This window comes from Ovis aries, chromosome 5 (genome assembly GCF_016772045.2).
Source record: "Ovis aries strain OAR_USU_Benz2616 breed Rambouillet chromosome 5, ARS-UI_Ramb_v3.0, whole genome shotgun sequence".
NCBI classification, from domain to species: Eukaryota; Metazoa; Chordata; class Mammalia; order Artiodactyla; family Bovidae; genus Ovis; species Ovis aries.
The window spans coordinates 35439171-35460942 of record NC_056058.1 but is presented as its reverse complement, the minus strand read 5'-3'; the positions used below and the strand labels follow the sequence as shown (position 1 = coordinate 35460942).

General features: G+C 37.8%; 1 protein-coding gene across 6 annotated transcripts in view; it reads left to right on the top strand.

The window, feature by feature from the left end:
• COMMD10 (COMM domain containing 10) overlaps positions 1-21772 on the top strand; it is a 180467-nt gene that overhangs the window by 39253 nt on the left and 119442 nt on the right. The window contains exon 6 of one of the 6 annotated variants that reach the window (XM_042250338.2): positions 7767-12438. The exons of 4 other annotated variants lie outside the window; for them this stretch is intronic. In XM_042250338.2, coding sequence (XP_042106272.1) covers positions 7767-7796 — 30 coding nt within the window. In that variant the 3' untranslated portion in view covers positions 7797-12438. Of the gene's footprint in view, positions 1-7763; positions 12439-21772 lie in introns of those variants that run through there. One more of the 6 variants, XM_042250339.2, reaches the window with a different exon arrangement.

Sequence of the window (21772 nt, the reverse complement as noted above, 5' to 3'; positions counted from 1 at the left end):
ATGGATAGGTCTTGGAGTTTTGAGAACAGAGGAAAAAGTATGAAGTAGTCATTTTGAATATTGGGAAAATGAACAACCTAGTTATTTTAGACTATTTCACTGTTACTGACCAGTGCCCATTGCCCGTTTGAGCTTTGTGACCATGAATTTGAAACGAGAACTGTTGAAAGGATATACATTTTCCTTCATCCATTTTTAGTTGCTCTAGGGCAGATGTGAAGTAGGTAGATATTTAGGTTTAATCAGGGTTTCATCTTCGCCAAGTATATCAGATGAAGAGAGAAAGGGACAAAGGATTGACTTTGCATACAAGGGAGTGATTTTGGTGATGGACCACAGATTCTAAATCAGGTCAGTTGGAAAGTGAGGATATAGTGTATGTTGGGGGTGGCATGATGGCGAGTGAGAAATCGCCATCTGACTGATGATCGAACTAGAACCCTTGCCGCACCCTTGTTAGAGTCATTGGTGGTACAGAGGACCCTCAGACGCTTGAGTTCCAGGATCACTCAGGAATTTTTTGCTTGAATCTTCAGACCTCTGAATAGTATTCAATACCGCCCTCCATCTTGAAACACCTCCTTCTTCTGCCCCGCACGGTGATCACCCATGACCCCCATGATGCTAAATTCATTTACATTAACTCAGCATCATCAGTTCTGTGTTTTAATTCCAGAGCTGAATGGTGTTTTTGAGGATCTGGAGGTCGCTGTTCAGTTAGTGCACAGAAAATAGCCAGTTTCAGTCACCATATCATTTAATGGCTTCCCCGGTGGCGCAGAGGGTAAAGCGTCTGCCTGCAATGCGGGAGACCTGGGTTCAATCTCTGGGTCGGGAAGATCCCCTGGAGAAGGAAATGGCAACCCACTCCATACTCTTGCCCAGAGAATCCCATGGAGGGAGGAGCCTGGTGGGCTACAGTCCATGGGGTCGCAAAGAGTCGGACATGACTGAGCGACTTCACTGTGGTGCCTGTGGTGACTATCATCTAATGGAGAATGATATCCGTAGGCAGTGGGAACATAACTAGGGCCATTGGTGGAACAGGGTTGGTAGAGCAATTATTGGGTCACTTATCTCACCTCGTGCTACTAGCAAAAACAAAGAGAATTAATATAATCTAATTTTTACAAACCTTGATAATTTGCTTGTTTCAGGAAAGTTTTGATCCCCATGTCTAATTAATGAAGTAACATATCATACAGTTTTTAAAACATCATATTAAGCTTTTAAAAGTTCTTTTGTTGGTGTTCTCTGGAGTTTATGTAAACTTTACTGATACTCTGTAACTGTGCTGGTAAAACTTCAGTGAAACTCTGTACATTTGTTGTTGTTATTGTTGTGATTAGTTAACCAAAACATATAGCTGACAAATTACACAGATGAAATGTAATAACAAGTAAATGTGTAGACAGAAACTCTTACTTATTAATTTCATCTTTAAAGGGCAGTTTTACCCAAACTTATTTTAGGGAATTTTAGTTTTATCTCTTTTTTTATTCCTTTGTATTTTGCTAGATTTACTTGAGTAATTTACATTGTAGAAAAATCAGAAAATATAAGAAAATAAAATTTGTCTATAATTCTATCTAAAGATAATAATTTTGAATGACATACTTAATTGGCATATAGCTTTCCAAATCTATCAATTATAAAGTATTTTCCCCCCCTCATGGAATATTACATTATAAATGTCTTTGTCAGTAGATGAATTTTTAAATGGTTATTGAATATTCTATTTTTTGGTAAATATGGTCTATTTTTTCTAGTAATTCTTTAGCAATATACTTGCTTTAAAGCCATGTTTAAGCCAGTTGACAGATACTAATATATTGGCTGAAGTGAGGGAAGTAGATCATAGAAATGCCATCCATGTATTAGAGAACATTTTAGTAGCTGCCGGAGTATTTACTTTTTATTGCAGGATAAACTTTTTTTTTTTCTAATAATCATGTTTTCAACATACAGTTTAAGGTGACTTTTAAAATTGTCTATGTGTGATTACTAACTGATGACTTTCTCAAATGAAGAGAATTTGCTCCCTCCTTTCCTTTCTTTTCCCCTCTTTCCCCTTCTTTCTTCTTTCTTCTTTTTTTTTAATAAACAAGCAAAAGTGCAATTTCTTTCAGAGTTACTCCATTTTATCTCAAGGAGTTCCAACCTATCCATTTTTAAAGGGCAATTTTATCCAAACTTAAAATACTGCCACTTCTTTGGTAAGGGCAATATAATAAAAGCTCCCCAAATCACCCTTTAATAACTCGCAGCAGTAAAACAAATAAAATTATTCATATGCAACTTTATTTATAGAATGAGCAAAGGCTGATGGAATTTTCCAGCAAAAAAAGAGATCTTAGGTAGATTTGGCAATGGCTTCTTAGATATAATTCCCAAAGCACAACAAAATAGATAAATTGGACTTCATCAGAATTAAAAATTTGTGTGTCAAAGGACATTATGAAGAAAAAGGAAAGATAACTTAAAGAATGAGATAAAATATTTGCAAATTATATATCTGATAAGGAATTTCTATCTAGAATATGTGGAGAACTCCTAAAACTCACCAACAAAAAGATAAACAACTCAAAGAATGGGTAAAAGACTTGCACAGGCATTTCTCCAAAATAGGTATACTAATTGCCAACCTGCACGTGAAAAGATATTCAACATCATTAGTCACTAGGGATACACAAAACAGTGAGCTATCACTTGACACCCATTAGGATGGCTATCACTAAAAAAATAAAATAAGTGTTGGTGATGATATGGAGAAATTAGGACCCTCATATATCACTGGCGGAAATGTAAAGTGGTGCAGCCGCTATGGCAAGTAGTTTGTTACTTCCTCAGAAATTTAAATATAGAATTATCAAATGACTCAGCAGTTTCACTCCTAGATATATACCCAGAAGAAGTGAAAACAAGATTCAAATAAGTACATCTACATGCATGTTTATGCTGCTGCTGCTGCTGCTGCTGAGTCACTTCAGTCGTGTCCAACTCTGTGCGACCCCATAGACGGCAGCCCACCAGGCTCCTCCGTCCCTGGGATTCTCCAGGCAAGAACACTGGAGTGGGTTGCATGTTCATAGTAGTACGTAATAGCAGCCCAAAAGGTAGAAACAACTTAAATATGCCCATCAATGGATGAATGAATCAACAGTATATACATAAATGGAGTATTATTAGCCATAAAAAGAAATGATGTCCTGATTCATGCTACCATATATTCAGTTCAGTCGCTCAGTCGTGTCCGACTCTCACGACCCCATGAATCGCAGCATGACAGGCCTCCCTGTCCATCACCAACTCCCGTTTACTCAAACTCACCTCCATCAAGTCAGTGATGCCATCCAGCCATCTCATCCTCTGTCATCCCCTTCTCCTCCTGTCCCTAATCCCTCCCAGCATCAGAGTCTTTCCAGTGAGTCAACACTTCGCATGAGGTGGCCAAAGTATTGGAGTTTCAGCTTTAGCATCAGTCCTTCCAGTGAACACCCAGGACTGATCTCCTTTAGGATGGACTGGTTGGACCTCCTTGCAGTCCAAGGGACTCTCAAGAGTCTTCTCCAACACCACAGTTAAAATGCATCAATTTTTTGGCTCTCAGCTTTCTTCACAGTCCAACTCTCACATCCATACATGACCACTGGGAAAACCATAGCCTTGACTAGACGGACCTTTGTTGGCAAAGTGATGTCTCTGCCTTTTAATGTGCTATGTAGATGCAGTCACCATCTGCAGTGATTTTGGAGCCCCCAAAAATAAAGTCTGACACTGTTTCCCCATCTACTTCCCATGAAGTGATGGGACCAGATGCCATGATCCTCGTTTTCTGAATGTTGAGCTTTAAGCCAACTTTTTCACTCTCCTCTTTCACTTTCATCAAGAGGCTTTTGAGTTCCTCTTCACTTTCTGCCATAAGGGTGGTGTCATCTGCATATCTGAGGTGATTGATATTTCTCCCGGCAATCTTGATTCCAGCTTGTGCCTTTTCCAGCCCAGTGTTTCTCATGATGTACTCTGCATAGAAGTTAAATAAAGCAGGGTGACAATATACAGCCTTGATGTAGTACTTTTCCTATTTGGAACCAGTCTGCTGTTCCATGTCCAGTTCTAACTGTTGCTTCCTGACCTGCATATAGGTTTCTCAAGAGGCAGGTCAGGTGGTCTGTATTCCCATCTCTTTCAGAATTTTCCACAGTTTATTGTGATCCACACAGTCAGAGGCTTTGGCATATATATATGTACCTTAAAAATCTTTTTCTTAGGGGAAGAAAAGCCACTGACTTGTATACTTTAAAAGGATTAAACTAGTGCATTTAGGGAGAGAGGACTAGGAATAGTTTAACCCTCCCAGTTTACTGATAAGACTCAGGCCCAGTGAGGTTAAATGATTTATCACTTGATTAGTGGCATAGCCAGATGAGATGCTAGTCTGACAGAATTGGGGCAGGGGGACATAAGATTTAAAGTGAGATGATTGAGTTTAAATTCTTAGACTGTGGTCAAAAATCCGAGTTTTTCTGCAGTAAATTTCTCAATTTGAACATCTGCTTGGTAAACCTGCCTCTTAAGATTATTGATAGAATTACATGAGATATCTCTGAAATGCCTATTACAATGACTATCACATAGTAGGAACTTAGTGTAATTGAATTTGAATTTGAAGTGCTGTAGTTTAACATTGTGTGAGGAACATAAGTTATTCTGGAAAATATTTTTAGGAAAAGATTAGAAGACAGTTGAGTACTGGCTTGATGGCTTATATAGTATTTTGCTCTTACTTAAAAAATTGTTCAGTGTTATGATATTGTCCTTTGTAACCAGGCTTTTGGAATTGAGATTGAATTATCTGTAGCCATCATTTTTTTTTTTTAACAAATTACTGTTTCTTTTCTTTTAGTTAGTAGAAAAAATTCCCGAATGAATATAGAGCAAGAATGCCACTTCCTTAATTACTAATATTACGTTATAGTCTACTTGAACTCCCTGTGGGATTTTTTTTTTTCACCCACAGTGACCTTTTATAGAGTATGTGGTCTGAAAGAACAAGTCCACAGGGATAGTATGGCATTGTGCCAATTACAAATGTAATTTTCTATTATATTAAACCATCTTGGCTTTTATATCAGTCTTCTCAATTATAATACTTTTATTTACTTGGTAGCTTTTAGCTACAAGGCTCAAAACTCTACAGAGACTCAAAGCACTCCAGTGAGGTAGGCATACTATAATCATCCTTTTTAGTTAAGAAAAGAGGAGGATGATATTATTTGTGAATGCTTCAATAAGAGAAGAAATAATCTACTAAAAATCTGTCACTGGTTATAGGATTTGTTGTTCAGTCACTAAGTCATATCTGGCTCTTTTGCAGCCCCATAGAGTGTAGCCTGCCAGGCTCTTCGGTCTGTGAAATTTCCCAGTCAGTGCTGGAGTGGGTTGCCATTTCCTTCTCCAGGGGATCTTCCCCACCCAGGGGATCTTCCCCACCCAGGGATCTAACCCACATCTTCCGCATTTTCAGGGGGATTCTTTACCACTGAACCACCAGGGAAGCAGTTATAGGATAGTCTTATTTTTAAGAAATGAAAATTTCTTCTGCCTCATGTAAATAATGTTTAGATTTTTATCCACATTTTATTTGTTTGGGTATTTTCTCTACTTTTCAACTGATTGTACTGTATGTTGACTTTCTTTGACTCTATAAAGTACAAGAAAATATGAACACTGTAAGCGTGTACCTAAAGTAGTTTGATTGAATGATTTAGATTTATCAAATATTTTGCTGTAGACAGGTAAGTAATTTATAGATTATTGACAAATTTATATTTAGATGTAACTTGTAGATTCTTAGCTTTGAGATGGGTGTTGTGTATTCACTTATAAGTTAGTTATAGTCACGTCCTTAAGTATTTTAGGTTGGCATGCTAATGACTAATAATATAATAAGACTGCTGCCATTAAGTGTATTTACACTTCTCTTTTATGGTACAGATGTTCTTTATGAGTTAAGTACTACCTATAGGACTATTCGGAGAAGGCGATGGCACCCCACTCCAGTACTCTTGCCTGGAAAATCCCATGGATGGAGGAGCCTGGTGGGCTGCCATCTATGGGGTCGCACAGAGTCGGACATGACTGACGCAGCTTAGCAGCAGCAGCATAGGACTATTACATAGAATAAGAACAAGTTTAAAAATATGTTTTAAAATGGGATCTAATTAATGGTAATTCCTAAAAAAAAATAAAGATTTCTCATAAGGAAATTTTGTTTATTTAAGAAGTAAACTCATAAGTTGCCTTGGGTCAGTTCTTATGGATTAGGACCTTTTTGAAGGCTGAGAGGATAACTAATTTCTTTATGGTATTATATGAAATTTGCAAGAGGCCAATATATCTCATTGCCTCTTTTGTAAGTGCTGCCACTTTATATTTTTCTGAATTCTGGAGATTCTAGGTAGATGGAGCTCATCAAAGCTGAGTGCTCATCAAAGCTGAGTGTCTTGATGGCTGCAGTGCATAGAGAGTAAGCACTATGTCTGGTAGTACCACATTTAAACAATTAAAAACATAATGATAATAGATAACATCTATTGACCATTTAATATATGCCATATATCCTATGTGCTTTTATACTTTGTCTTATTGGACCCTTGAAATTAATAAACAAAAGTCACATTTTTAAATTTGCTCAGAAGGACTGACAATAATGTACAATTTAATAAAGTAGCCACTATGCTTCCACAGTGATTACTTAGCCATCTGTCTTTAGTGAGGTCCATGACTAGTGCCTGTTCTGATAGTCATTACGGTTTTATCTTGTTCTTAAACATTTTGTTTTCATAGTCATGAAACTCTCCTGAGGGTAGGTGATTTATCTCCATTTGCCAAGTGTGAGAGGTGAGAGAATGACCTTGATACAGGATTGCATTGAGAGCTGTTCTTTTCTGGCAGGACTGTCTGGCTGAAGTACTCATAGTACTTGGGAATCAGGGCATTGCTTGTAGTAAAATAGAATCTGTACTGGATTTTTCTAGATTATAACTGCTCAGTTGAAGTGCGAGTAGGTAACAGGTTAGCTGATATATTGATTGACCTCTTTTGCTCTTGGGGCAGTCAGGCAGTGTGGGGGGGACCTGGAGGCCTTAGCCTGTCACCTAACCTCAAGCTGTCTTGTTGGTTAACCACATTGTAGAGTACAATGAGAAACCTGTATGTGGGTCAAGAAGCAGCCATTAGAACCAGACATGGAACAACTGACTGGTTCAAAATTGGAAGAGGAGTACGATAAGGCTGTATATTGTCACCTTGTTTATTTAACATATGTGCAGAGTACATCATGTGAAATGCCGGGCTGGGTGACTAACAAGCTGAAATCAAGATTGCTGGGAGAAATAACAGCAGTCTCAGATGTGCAGATAATACCACTATAATGGCAGAAAGTGAAGAGGATCAAAGAGCCTCTTGATGAGGATAAAAGAGGAGGGTGAAAAAGCTGGTTTGAAACTTAGCCTTCAAAAAACTAAGATCATGGCATCTGGTCCTGTCACTTCATGGCAAATAGAAGGGGAAAAAGTGGAAGCAGTGACAGTTTATTTTCTTAGGCTCTAAAATCACTGCAGATGGTGACTGCAGCCATGAAATTAAAAGGTACATACTCCTTGGTAGGAAAGCTATGACAAACCTAGACAGTGTATAAAAAACAGAGACATCACTTTGCTGGCAAAGGTGCATATAGTCAAAGCTGTGTTTTTTTCCAGTAGTCATGCATGGATGTGAGAGTTGGACTGTAAAGAAGGCTGACTGCTGAAGATTTGATGTTTTTGAATTGTGGTGGAGAAGACTCTTGAGAATCCCTTGGACTGCAAGGAGATCAAATGAGTCAATCCTAAAGGAAATTAACCTTGAATATTCATTGGAAGGACTGTACCGAAGCTCCAATAATTTGGCCACCTGATGTATAGGGCCAACTCATTGGAAAAGACCCTGATGCCGAGAAAGATTGAAGGCAAAAAGAGAAGGGGACAACAGAGGATGAGATGGTTAGTAAGTCTCACTGACCCAATGGACAGGAATTGGAGCCAACTCTGGGAGATAATGGAGGACAGAGGAGCCTGGTATCACAAGGACTTGGACATGACCTAGTGACTGAACAATAACAACAAAGAAGTATAAACATCATCATTTTTTGTCAGTGTCAGAATGTGAGTTAGGCCTTAGGAAACTATTTCAGAAATGTGAAGCAGTAGAAATTATAGAATATTTTATCTTTTTTTAGTATGTAATTCTATCCTATTTAATTGCTGATGAGATGTTGAATTTAGAGCTTGAACCTTACACTTAGCGTCTTAATGGTAGCCACTTGCATGAAAGTATAAACATTTCCTGACCAAATTGTGTTTACCAGTCAGTTGTGTCAGTTGATGGAGGACAAACTTGACCTGTTTACTTGAGAATGATTTTCACCTCCAATTTTCTTTTTGGGGAAGTTTGGTTTACAAGTAGTTTTAGCTAATTATTGAAACTCTGTGACATAAAAATTCTTTCAGATAGTTTATAATTAATTTAAGTTACGTTAAGCAATTCGTAATTCAGATTGGCCCAAGTCTTTACATTCAAAGAGTGCCTTTATTAACCCACATCCTCATTTCTATCAGGTTTTCCTATAAAACTTATTTTTCTTTTTTGCATATTAATGTTAAAAAGAGTGATAGATGGTTTCTTCTTTTATTTTTTTTCTTTTACATATACAGAGTCTTATGGAGAGATGGATTTTACAGTCTCTGAGGTCAGTGTAGAAGGTGATGATCTCGTAGAGATAAGACTTTAATTTGAGGACGGAGAGGAAATTCCTTAGGAAAGTACCACATGGGCTCTCAACATAACATTTCTTAGTAAGTCAGTTTTAGTCATATTATTGTTCTTAAGAAGTTTGTTGGAACTGTTTGCTGTTTCTTTAGTTGGTCATTTAGATTTGGAGTGCATATTTGTCTTTTAGCCCTAGAATCACTTTAGCACACATGAGACGTCAGCTAGCATTGACTGAGGAAACAGAAGGTTACATTTTCCATCTCACACTCACACTGACTCCAGGACTTACCCACATTCAAGGAATGGAGGACCTAATTGCTTGCATTTTTAAATTAGTATTCTGTCTCTGTTTGCAGAGTGTATAGTTGAAGTTATATAAGTGAATTGTGGTTAAATTCACATAAATATGTCATTGTGTTGTATTAACTGATGACTCGTGTGTGCTTAGTCCCTTTTATGTTTTACTGACTTACGCGTTCAGATTCTTTAGGTTCTCTTGTCTTAGAATTTAAAAGTACTACTTCTTTAATAAGAAGGTCACCTACCTGTTACCAATCTCTTACTGATTTATAGGATTGGAGCCTATTAGAAGAGAGAAAAGTTTCTTAAACATAAATTCACTGACATTCTGTATTTGTCAAGTAAGTATAGTCTTATAAAAATCTTGTAGGTTAACAAATATTCAGTGTGTCTAAATGAAAAATGGAAGGGATAAGATAGTATAGATGATAGGTACTAACTTTAAAATTGACTGGGAGGCATGTGAGTATATTGACCTAGCTGGTGCTAATTTGAAGAATTCCAGTATGAGTCCCTGTTTTCCTTCAACTTGTATTGAGTAGGGTTCTGTTGCTGCAAGCCAAGTGATTTTAATTGGATTTAGATTCAGGCATGACTGTCTCCCATGGCTTCTGTTCTTGTAGGCTCTACTTATACTGCTTTGTACAGTAGGGGTTTGCCTTTATTTATATTCATAGTATTAATCACCTATTAATTTTTCATTTTAGGTCATTAAAACATGTCGCATTCATTAGTATCATAATTAGAAAATCAATTATCCTCCTAACTTAAGGACCAAAAGATTTCAGAACAACTGTGGTATTTAATTTGTTATATTTTAAACGATCTGACTGAAGATTTTAATTTTAATTTTGTCCCCTTGTTAATATTGTTGTAGGGAGGTTTAGTCTTTGTTACTAAATACACACCTTATTAAATCAGTGTGTGTCCTGGGACAAGACATTCTTCTGGATCCCAGTGATTTCTACCATCCAGCTAAAAACTAACTATTACATTTGATAGATAATAGAGAATAAGGTGGAGGACTTTGGAGTTGGCATTGACATGTAGTAAAAAGATCACAGACTTTGGAATCACACTCTTTACCTTTTGGGGACTTGTTGAAGAATCTTGGGTGGGTTACTTACCTGATTGAAACTTAAGTTCTGGTCTGAAAGTTTGGACAATAATAGCAACCGCCCAAGGGTTTTCTGGAATTAAATACAGTGTGTGTGTGCTCAGTTGTGTGCTCCTTTGCCACCCCGTGGACTGTAGCTAGCCAGGCTCCCCCTCCAGGGGATTTCCCAGGCAAGCATGCTGGAATGGGTAGCCATTTTCTCCTCCAAGAGATCCTCCCAACCCAGGGATCGAATCTGCCTCTCCTTTGTCTCCGGCTTTGGCAGGCAGATTCTTTACCACTGCACCACCTGGGAACCCCTTAAATATGGTAGGAAGTGTAAAAGCATCTGTTACAGTACAGCACATTGAGATCTTCATTTCTTAAAGAGATCTTTCCAGTTTAGGGCAGGAGAATCAAAATGCCTAGCTCTTTATAAGGCCTTTATAAGCTGTTTATAAGGCCTTTTTATTGTTAAGTTTTGCCAAAAGTGGAACTAGTTGTGAAAGTAGAAAGCATAAAAAAATATAATTCCTTCTTATCCTTTTTTTTTTTTAATATTCTTTTTATCTTTTGGATAAATTTAGGGAGAAAATGTTTAAGGGAAGATTAGATCTATTAGAAGACCTTACTGAATTTTGTTCTTTGGTGCTGGGTGACCTTTCGCTGGCAGTTTGAACCAAGTGAAAAAGGTTAATAAAGCTATACAGTAAAACAATCTGACTAAAAATAAAGCTGCATACTTAATAGAAAGCCTGCCCCTTTGCTTATAAGTGGGAGAATATAAGTTTGAATGTTTGATGAATGTAGAACTTTCATAAGAGTTGTGACTTTACCTGTTCAATTTTTAAAATAAAAAAGTTCAGAACGTACAGATCACCAGGTAAATTACCAGAGTGTAAATTATTATGGGAAAGTGTGTATAAAATAGAAATTTGAAGGTTATAGTCAGCCTAATGTTACATCTATAATGAAGATACAAAAAAATTAAGTGAAAGTATCTTCCAGTTTTGTATTTTTAACCAGAGAAAAGTTATTTTCTGTGACTACTTTTATTTACAAAAAACAGCCACTGGCTTGCTTCTAAAAAATTTAGATTATTTAAGTCCTGTAAGAATTTTATCTGAAATAGTTTTAGCAGCATGCAATATCAGTAATTATCATGTGAAGTCAGCATGACGTTTGGCTCTTCTAAAATTGGCTTGAAATTTGCTTGTGCAGTTTTACCCAGTTACATTAGTGACCTTGAGAGACAATACCAGTCACAGCAGTGTTCTGTGAAAGAGGTTTCAGTAAACTGCAATTAATTTAAAATTACTTATGATTGTCACTTAGTCAAGAGAAACTGTTTAACATGGCATTTCCCTCAATTGAAAATAACATAAGCAAAGAAGTAGATTTAAAAAATATTATTGGTGAATTTGCTTCCATAAAACCAGGAGAGTAAAATCGTAATGTTCTATGGTTGGTATAAAGAAAATATTTAAACTTAAAATGTAGATTTCAATTTCTCAATAATGTTCTGTGGAAATACTAACCCTTAAAATATACACTAAAGCGTGGGAATAGGGGACACATTTTTCTCTTAGCCTCAAGTTCCGGGCACTGATAAGAACTTCACAATATACCCATTTTCCTCAACCCCTAACCTTTTGCTTTTATTATCATACATTTTTCTTAAATATGTTATAGGCCTTTCACTATACTAATATATTTGTTAAAACAAATAATTGTCTTTTGCAGAAGTTTAAAGTCCTAAGTCAGTTGATTTAAGCTATGGAGATTTTTTCTGAGTGGGCCGGGCCCAATCAGCTGTTCACTTTAAAAGCAGAAAACTTCCTATGGCTGGTAGCCGAAGAGAAATCAGAAAGATCTGAGGTGTATGAAGCACTCTGTGTGTTGCTGGTTTGAGGATGGAGACACTGGTGAGAAAGAATGAGGGCAGCCCCTAGGAGAAGAGAGTGTTTTCTGTTTGACAGCGAAGAAACAGGGAACACAGACCATTAGCTACAAGAGCTAGGTTCCACCATCAACCTGAATGAGCATGGAAGCACATTCTTTCCTGGAGCCTCCAGGTAAAAGCCCTGCCTGCCTGACACCTGATTATACCCAGTGGGAGGCCAGCCAAGCCTCTCTCAACTACCAACCTGTAATGAACTAGTAATTGCGTCTTGTTTTAAGCTGCTCAGTTCGTGGTAATTAGTTATATAGCAAAAAAGAAAAACAAATATACTTTATATGGTCTTTTGTCAGTCTGAACATTTCTGTGAGGCTCTGTTCTAGCTGTTTCAGAAGTCTTAACATAGCATACAGCCCTACTCTGGATTTGATCTTTACCTGAAAGCCATTTCATTATTTGAGAATAGTTTTGTCACCTGGAGGCGCTTGTAACTTGGCATAGCTTTATTGTTTAACCCAACAAGTCCTCACTCTTTTGGAGCTAATAGTTCATTCTTTTTTTTTTTTTTTTTAAAGATTTATTTATTTTTGGCTGTGCTGGGTCTTCATTGCTGTGCAAGGGCTTGCTCTAGTTGTGGCGAGCTGGGGCTACTCTCCAGTTGTGGTGTGTGGCTACTCATTGCGGTGGCTTCTCTTGTTGTGGAGCACAGGCTCTAGGCACATGGGCTTACAGCAGTCGCAGCACACAGGCTTATTTGCTCCTAAGCATGTGGGATCTTCCCAGACCAGGGATCGAACCCATGTCCCCTGCATTGGCAGACAGAGTCTCAGCCACTAGACCACCAGGGGAGCCCTAAAAGTTCATTCTTTAGTTCATCTCTTTCCTCTCATGTGTCATATGCAACGAGAAGCCCAGTGGCACTTTCAGTCACTGAGTTAATTAGGAACATTTCCCATTTTCGAACAACAGTATTTCTAAACTTCTCTCCAAAACGAAACAAGGAACCTCTTTCTTGCAGCTTCCAATCACGTTTTATACTTTTAAACCCTCACCAACAACCCCTTCTGGGCCTTTTTTGTCATCGTTTAGTTGCTCAATAGCGTCTGACTCTCTTACAACCCCATTGACTGTAGCCCGCCAGGCTCCTGTGTCCATGGGATTCTCCAGGCAAGAATTCTGGAGTGGGCTGCCATTTTCCTCTCCAGGGAATCTTCCTGACCCAGGCATCGAACCTGGGTCTCCTGTGTTGGCAGGTGGGTGTTTTACCCCTGGCCACGAGGGAAGCCTTCTTGGCCTTTGAGGTTCCCACTAACACTGTACTCAGTACCCTTAAGGCTTTAACTCAGTCTCCACCTCAGTTCAAGAGCAAGCATCTGAAGGTAGAAGTGCATGACATTTTTATGACCTTGACACAGGCGTCACATAAGCATAATTTCTGTTCTCTATTGGTTGAAGCAGTTACAAGGTCTGCCAGGTTCAGCAGGGAAGGGTACTGACCACACTTCTGTACAAGTGAAGTGTTGAGGTCATATTGAAAAAGGGGCTTGTCGGGTAAAAGATACTGTGTTTATATTTGGGGGATTAAATCTACCACAGAGCTCAGCATTTTAGCTTGCATTTTAAAATTGCATTTTATTTGATTTGTAATGGTCTTTCAAAATATAATGCTACCAACCCTGTAGCCCATTTCACAATGAAAGATTTATAGGAAAATCTAAAGTTTTATTTATAATAGTCTTATAGTATATCCAATACTGACATCAGCTAACTGGTACATTCTTTAATTAAAAAATTAAAAATTAAATTTAATTAAAGTTACTATCCGATAATTCAAGCTGAAATTAGTCAAAGCTATGGTTTTTCCAGTAATCATGTATAGATGTGAGAGGTGGACCATAGAGAAAGCTGAGCACTGAAGAATTGATACTTTTGAACTGTGGTGTTGGAGAAGACTCTTGAGAGTCCCTTGGACTGCAGGGAGATCAAACCAGTCAGTCTTAAAGGAAATCAATCCTGAATATTCATTGGAAGGACTGATGCTGAAGCTCCAATACTTTGGCCACCTGATGCGAAGAACTGGCTCATTGGGAAAGACCCGGATGCTGGGAAGATTGAAGGCAGGAGGAGAAGGGGATGACAGAGGATGAGATGGTTGGATGGCATCACTGACTTGATGGACTTGAGTTTGAGCAGCTCTGGGAGTTGGTGATGGACAGGGAGGCCTGGCGTGCTGCAATCCTGGGGTGACAGAGTCAGACATGACTGAGTGACCGAACTGAACTGAGCTCAACCTGATTTTTTCTTGTTTAATGAGTAGATTCTCTTAACTGAGTCAATCTGTAACTCTCTTTTATACTTCGTGTTACAGATTTCAAAAACTGTAGAATGTGAACTGAACAAATACAAGTTCTGATGTATGATTTTTCAGCTTTTTTAAACAATGGTGCCTTTTTCTTTAAGAGAAGGTTCTAAGTGTAGCTTATTATTATTTTGTATTACACATATCTCTTCTCACCAAAGTCAGGCTGATTGTCAGCTGTGGAACCTACTGAAACCTTGAGGAAAGGTTCTCTCAGTCTCTGTGGCTTCTCTCATTTCTGGGCTTTCCCTGGCTGAAAAAGTCTAGGACTTTTGCTTTCAGCTCCAGTGGGCCTAGGAGGCAGTTCTCATCACAGTAAGATTTCACAAGGAACTTCTGAAGAAGTAGATAAATGATGGAAGAATAGTATTTAGCAGGAGTTTTTGAATCACTGTTGAACACACATCTTAAAAAAAAAAACTATTGCTGAAAGTGAATGGTTGGGGAGGGAGGTGGGAGGGGGGTGCATGTTTGGGAACACATGTAAGAATTAAAGATTTTAAAATTTAAAAAATAAAAAACTAAAAAAAAAAAAAGAAAGTGAATGGTGCTCCTGACGAGAGACAGTGACAGTTCATCTCATATTATAGTGCCTGCTAGATTTTACTGAATCGTTAAGCAAACACAGGGAATCCTCTTTGCACCTTCAGTCTCAAACAGGCTGACAGAATGAATCAGTGTTGCTTTGATTACATGAATTAAATAAAATCTCTGCAGAGCATGTCATTTGAACAGAATAGTTCTGTCTAACGTGCCTTCGACCCTGGACATGTTCCTGGTTCTTTGGCTGTTACAGTCTGTCCTGTGGCCTCACTGATGCACGTCTTTTATGCATGCTGAATTATGTATGTACAGAAGAGCTCATAAAACACAAATTTACAGTTAATCGCAAAGCTGACATCTGTGTAACTACCATCCAGCTCTATTCCAGATATAACTTATTGCCAGCTTTCCAGTTTTCTTGGCCTCTCCTATATAGTTTCCTCTTCTTTTTCCCTCTTATGTAGTGTACCTTCTATAATATTGTTTGTTTTTATTGACTGTTTTGTTTTTGACATTATTTAAAAGGTGTTACATTATTTTCTTGTGTTGCTTGCTTCAAAATTATGTTTTTGATGTTTATTTTTATTGCTTTGTATACAGTTTGTTCATTTTCATTGCCATATAGCATATTATTATATGAACAGATCACATTTTATTTATTCATTACAATTAAAAAATTTCATATTCATTACATTGTTGATAGGCATTTGGGTTGTGCCAGTTTTTAGCTATTATGAGTACTGCTGCTATCAACATCCTGATACAAGCCTTTTGTTGCATAGGAGCATCTGTTTCTGTTGGTGTCTGCCTGGGAGTGGAATTGCTGGGTGTTATGATAAATGCCAAAGTCACACTTAAAATTGTTTTGAGACAACATTTCTTTCTCTAGACGTATTTTGGGTGTGTCAGACTGTGAGACAACTCCTTCAGACTATAGAAGGCTTTTTATTTAGCTGAGAGGGTCTTGTAGGCCCCTTCATTATTCTCTTAGAGACATTTACAAGGGGTTTTTACATTTTGATTTGGCCTGCAGTCCCAGACTATAAGTTTGGAGAATGTTTTGGCACCTGAGAGACTGGAGGTAAGAAGCAGTTGTTATTTTTAAACCCAACAAGTCTTGGCCCCTCTTTATTCCTTCTAAATTTTGCTTGTGAATTGATCACATTTTTCTTTAGCTCATCTCTTTTTTGTTCTGTTACCTTATCATACACAGCTGGGAACAACCAGCTGACTTTTAACATTTGCCTGGAGATCTGAGACAAATCTAAATGTTTATTAAGTAACTTTTTCATCTTTGGAGTACTATAGGCAACACAGTTTTTCCATTTATTTTGTTACGACATAGCAAAAGTTTCCATTTTTTCAGCCTCCAGTGAAAATTTTCTAAACCTTTTTCAGCTTTTGCTAAGAGTTTGCTCACCATTTTTTAAGCCTTAGGCCACTGTTTGATTTCAAAAACAGTGTTATATACTTTATGTTTAAAATTATGGCTGTACCTCTTTCTGGTACCATCAGTTAGCTATTGCTACAGAAGGAACCACTCCAAAACAGTGGTTTGAAACGGTACCCACTTATTGTTCATGGGTCTGTGTGTCGGCAAGGTAGTTTGAAGCTGGGCTTGCTCATGTGTCAGCATTTTGCCGGCAGCAGGCTAGTTTACGATGGCTTTAGGCACTGTGCTGACTCAGGTGACCGTGCTTCATGTCTTCCACCATTTGGCAGGTTAGCCTGGGCTTGTTTGCTTGATTCACAGGGAACATGAAACAGCACAAGGCTTCTTGACACCTTGGGGCTGAACCAGCACGCTGTTATTCTCAACATACTCTATTGGCCAAAGTAAGTCACACGTACAGGCCAAATCTAGGGAGTAGGGAAATAGATTCTAATTATTGATGGGAGATGCTGTAGAGTCACATTTTAGCAATAATGTCTGTAGGAAAGGGTGGAGAATTGGAGTCATCTTTGCAATCTTCCAAAGCATATACATGTTTAATTTTAAAGTAGTTGTACAGTTTGTACTCACACCAGCAGTGTGTAAAAGTTGTGTTCTCCATGGTCATCAGAACTTAGTAGTGCATCTTTGTTACTTTTAGCTATTTTGGTGATTGTCCAGCGGCATTTTATTGTGGTCTTAATATTTCTGTACTTGAATTTCTAATCAGATGGTTTTCCTTTTTTCCCCTTTTATTGGCCATTTGAGTGCCTCCAAAGGCTGAGTTTATTTCTAGGCTGCTCCTGGATCCTCGACTGTAAATCATTACTTCGCTGTTAGCCCGCCAGTGCCTTCAAGTAAATGTTTTTAAATTTTTGCTTTTAATTATCTTTTGGTAAATTTTCTTAGTTAATCCTTAGTGGGAGGGTTTTTCTTGAGTCTCCCATTCCTGGAAGTAGAATGTTTGTATTCCTGTGTCTTTGGAGTTTTGACATTCATGAATCTGGGAGAATTGGGGGTGCACATATAAAGTTTTAAGGGTTAATGTACATTACGGAAAGACCTTTTGTAAGTGAAGTATCATTTGCCTTGCAAACAGTGATTTTTTTTTTTTGTTTGTCCTGAGGCCTGACTGATTTGTTGGCAAACAGTTTTGTTGTGTTTGACATGTAACAGGTGCTAACGTCTTTTGCAATCTTGTCTCTGGGAATAGAGGGTCTAGGTCACTATGTTCATTAATTAAGTCCGGGAAATTTTATTTCTCCTGTGGCTAATCATTTACGTTTGACGTGAGTCTGTCTTTTGTGCCTCTAGCTTCCTCACTTCTACCCTTGTTCTGTGTAGCTTATTTTTCAAGTGGCAGTCAGAATTTTTAAATGTAGTTCAGATTATGTTATATCTCTGCTTAGTATACTCTACGGCCTTCCCTTGTAACTTAAAGACCGAAAGGCCTTAGCATAGCCTGTAAGATCCTATCAGATATAACCCCATGTGTGCTAACTCGCTTCAGTTGTGTCCAACTCTTTGCAACCCTATGGACTGTAGCCCACAGAGGACAGGCTCTTCTGTCCATGGGGATTCTCCAGGCAAGAGAACTGGAGTGGGTTGCCATGCCTTCCTCCAGGGGATCTTTCCAACCCAGGGATTGAACCCAGGTCTCCCGCATTGCACGCTGATTCTTTACTGCTGAGCCACAGGGAAGGCCCTCGTGACCCCATGCTGCCTGTTTAATTGACTTCATCTGATACCTTTCCTGTCCATTCCCTCTGCTCTATCCACAGAAGTTGCCTTGTTTTTCCTGGTACACTTCATGGCCTTTGCACTTTCTATTTCCTCTTCTAGACTGCTTCTTCCTTTGTTAGCTACATGGATTGCTATTTCCCCTCTGTTTGGTCTCTGCTCAGATATCTTTCTAGAGAGAAGCCTTCCCCACTTTACAAATAATTGCAGCATCTCTCCTGTCACTCTTTATCCCCCTTAACTCACTCTATTTTTCTTTACATTACTGTCATCTCCTAATATAACTATTTATTACTACGATTATTTTCTGTTCTCCTGTCTTAGAAAGTAAACTCCATGAGAGCAGGGACATGCCTAAAACAATGTCAGCCACACAGTAGACCTTCAGTTAATCTTATGTATGGATTTAAAAGCAATACAGTTATTTTAATTAAGCAGTTACTATTAAGAGAGCTTGTTGTATAAACAACTATTTTATTGAACAAAATATGTCTAATGGTAAATAGAAAATTCAAATTTTGCATGTTAACAAATCCAAGATTTTGGCTATTACTAAATGGAGTTGCGGATGGACTCATGAAAGGTTTAATAAATTTAATATTTAAAATAGTGTTTTCAAAGTCATTGGAAGGTCGTTTTCTAACTCTGTGTGCCTGTGCCTTACTCCTCTCTCCTTCTACAAACAATAAATCTCAGAATGAGGTATGGGATATAGGCTATATTTTTATAAGTTGTACAAGTATTTTTTGTGTTCTTTGTTAGACACATCTGTTTGAGTACCACTGGTTTAAAGTAAGACTGTAGTCATTGCTGAGTTAGGGACAAATCTATATGATAGGAACAGCAGCTGCCTATTTCCTGAATGTTAAGTATGTGCCCTTGCTTAAAACATTTCATCTGATTTACTCTTGCCAGTAACTCTGTGAAATATATATTATCTCCATTCTATAAATGAAGAAACTGAGCAGGATCATATGGCTACTGAGTCAGCAAAGCTGAGATTTGAACACAGGTCTGACTCCAATTTAACAAAGCGTTTAATGTGTATAACCCTCTCTGATTTAGAGACAAAATTATTTCAGCAGTTGATTTTCTATATAAAATGGGAAAAAGGTCAGAAATGAGGATATGACATGTAGAAAACATGTTTAAGCTAAGCAAATATTTATATAAATTTCATTTTTGAAGAAAATCAAGAACCAAATTTTGCACTAGAATAATAAAACTTGAAGATTCTGATCAAATTATAGCCCTTATATTTTAGACAAATGCAGTTGTATATTTCTGTTAACAGAATGTGCAGTCTTTTTTTTAACTGAAGTATAGTTGATTCACAGTATTAGTTGCAGGTGAGAACATAGTCATTCAATATTTTTGCAGGCTATATTCCATTTTAGGTTATTATAAGACAGTGGGTATAATTCCCTGTGTATACAGTATATCCTTGTTGCTTATCTGCTTTACATAAAGTAGTTTGTATCAGTTAATCCCCAAACACCTATTTGTCCCTCCTCACTTTTCCCTCCCCTTTGGTAACCACGTTTGTTTTCTGTATCTGTGAGTCGGTTTGCGTTTTGCGTATACATTCATTTGTATTGTTTTTTAGAGTCCATGTATAAGTGATACTACACAGTATTTGTTTTTCTCTGTCTGGCTCATTTTTCTTGTTGTTGTTCAGCCTCCTCATGTCCAACTCTTCGCAACTTCTTTTACTGAGCATAATATCCTCTAGGTCTATCCAGACTGCTGCAAGTGGTAGTATTTCATTCTTTTTTTTAATGACTGAGTAATTTTCCTAAAATGTACATTCTTAATAAAGTATGAATGTTTATTCAAAAAGCTTGATGTACCAAGCTCTGTGATAGGTGCTGAGTGGATAGAAATGTATATTCAGGTTTTTCTTTTGGGTATAATAAAGGCTTGGAAACAATACACTTAATTGGAAAATATGTTAAACACCTAAAATGGTGCCTGACATACTAGAAACTTACAAATAAGTGTTGAATTAGGGAGGTTTATTCATAGTGCAGTCTGACATACCATGTGTGGTACTGATTTTATATAGATTCATAGGGACGTGTTTGCTGTGGAGTATATATTTGAATTAGGCCTTAAAATGTGAGTGAAAAAAGAAATGGATAGTCTGAGTCAGGGGAAGACTATATATAGTGACTAAATTCAGTAAGATGAAAACCTATATCTGTTACCCACAAAGATTTACCTCCCTTGTAGCTTAAACAAAAAACCCAACCAGTTAGAAGGCATTTCATTTTCTGTATGAGTAGATTATTTCAATAACATTGTATTATGACCTTAAAGGGAATCACTGACAAGATCAGGATATTATATATATGTATAAAATTTGAGAAATGTAGATGTTTACTATAGGCAGAAATGTAGATTGCTTTGAGAAATGTAGATGCCTAACCCAATTGCACCATATAAAATGTAGTAAAGCAATCAGGATGCTCTTTAATCCCTAAAAGAGAGGATTTGCCTAATATTGTTGGCATAAAAGTATTATTTCATAAAACTTTGAACTTTATTGCCAAGTGATCATTTAGAATTTTCAGGTGTCTAGTGAGTATGCTCCTTTCTTAAGACTTTTAGGACAATTCAGGATGGAATAATGATGGAGCAGGGATTGGAGGCTGTAAAGTACCTAATGTGATGTCTGATAGATTCAATTCAGTTCAGTCGCTCAGTTGTGTCCAACTCTTTGCGACCCCGTGGACTGCAGCACACCAGGCTTCCTTGGCCATCACCAACTCTTGGAGCTTACTCAAATTCATGTCCTTCCACTCGGTGACATCATCCAACCATCTCATCGTCTGTCATCTCCTTCTCCTCCTGCCTTCAACCTTTCCCAGCATCAGGGTCTTTTCCATCAGTTGTTCGTATCAGGTAGCCATCGTATTGGAACTTTAACTTCAGCATCAGCTTTCACTGGATACTCAGGACTGATTTCCTCTGGGATGGACTGGTTGGATCCCCTTGCAGTCCAAAGGACTCTCAAGAGTCTTCTCCAACACCACAGTTCAAAAGCATCAATTCTTTGGCTCTCAGCTTTCTTTATGGTCCAACTTTGCTCTTAAATGGTAATGAATTATATGTCAGTTCCAAGTGCCATTGGACAGCAGATAGCAAGTTGTCTTCCTCTGTCTGTCTGCTTCCCTCCTTAGACTCTTGATCCTGTCCTCTGCCTCGTGAATAGATGAATTAGAGATAGAGTATGGAAGAGATGGGGACAGGGTGCTCAGGGCTGGTGCACTGGGATGGCCCTGAGGGATCAGAAGGGGAGGGAGGTGGATGGGAGGGTCAGGATGGGGAACACATGCACACCCATGGCTGACTCATGTGAATGTATGGCAGAAACCACCACAATATTGTAAAGTAATTAGCCTCCAATTAAAATAAAAAAGAAATAGAGTATGGAAGAGATTATAGTACTTAGGTTATATGTGTCTCAGATTTATTTTGATTTTTCCCTTGGTCACTGTTGAAGGACAAACTATGAATTTTTTAAAAATGAAAATTTAGTTTAAATTCACTTATTTATATTTCATACTTTTTCTGGCATTGAGCTAG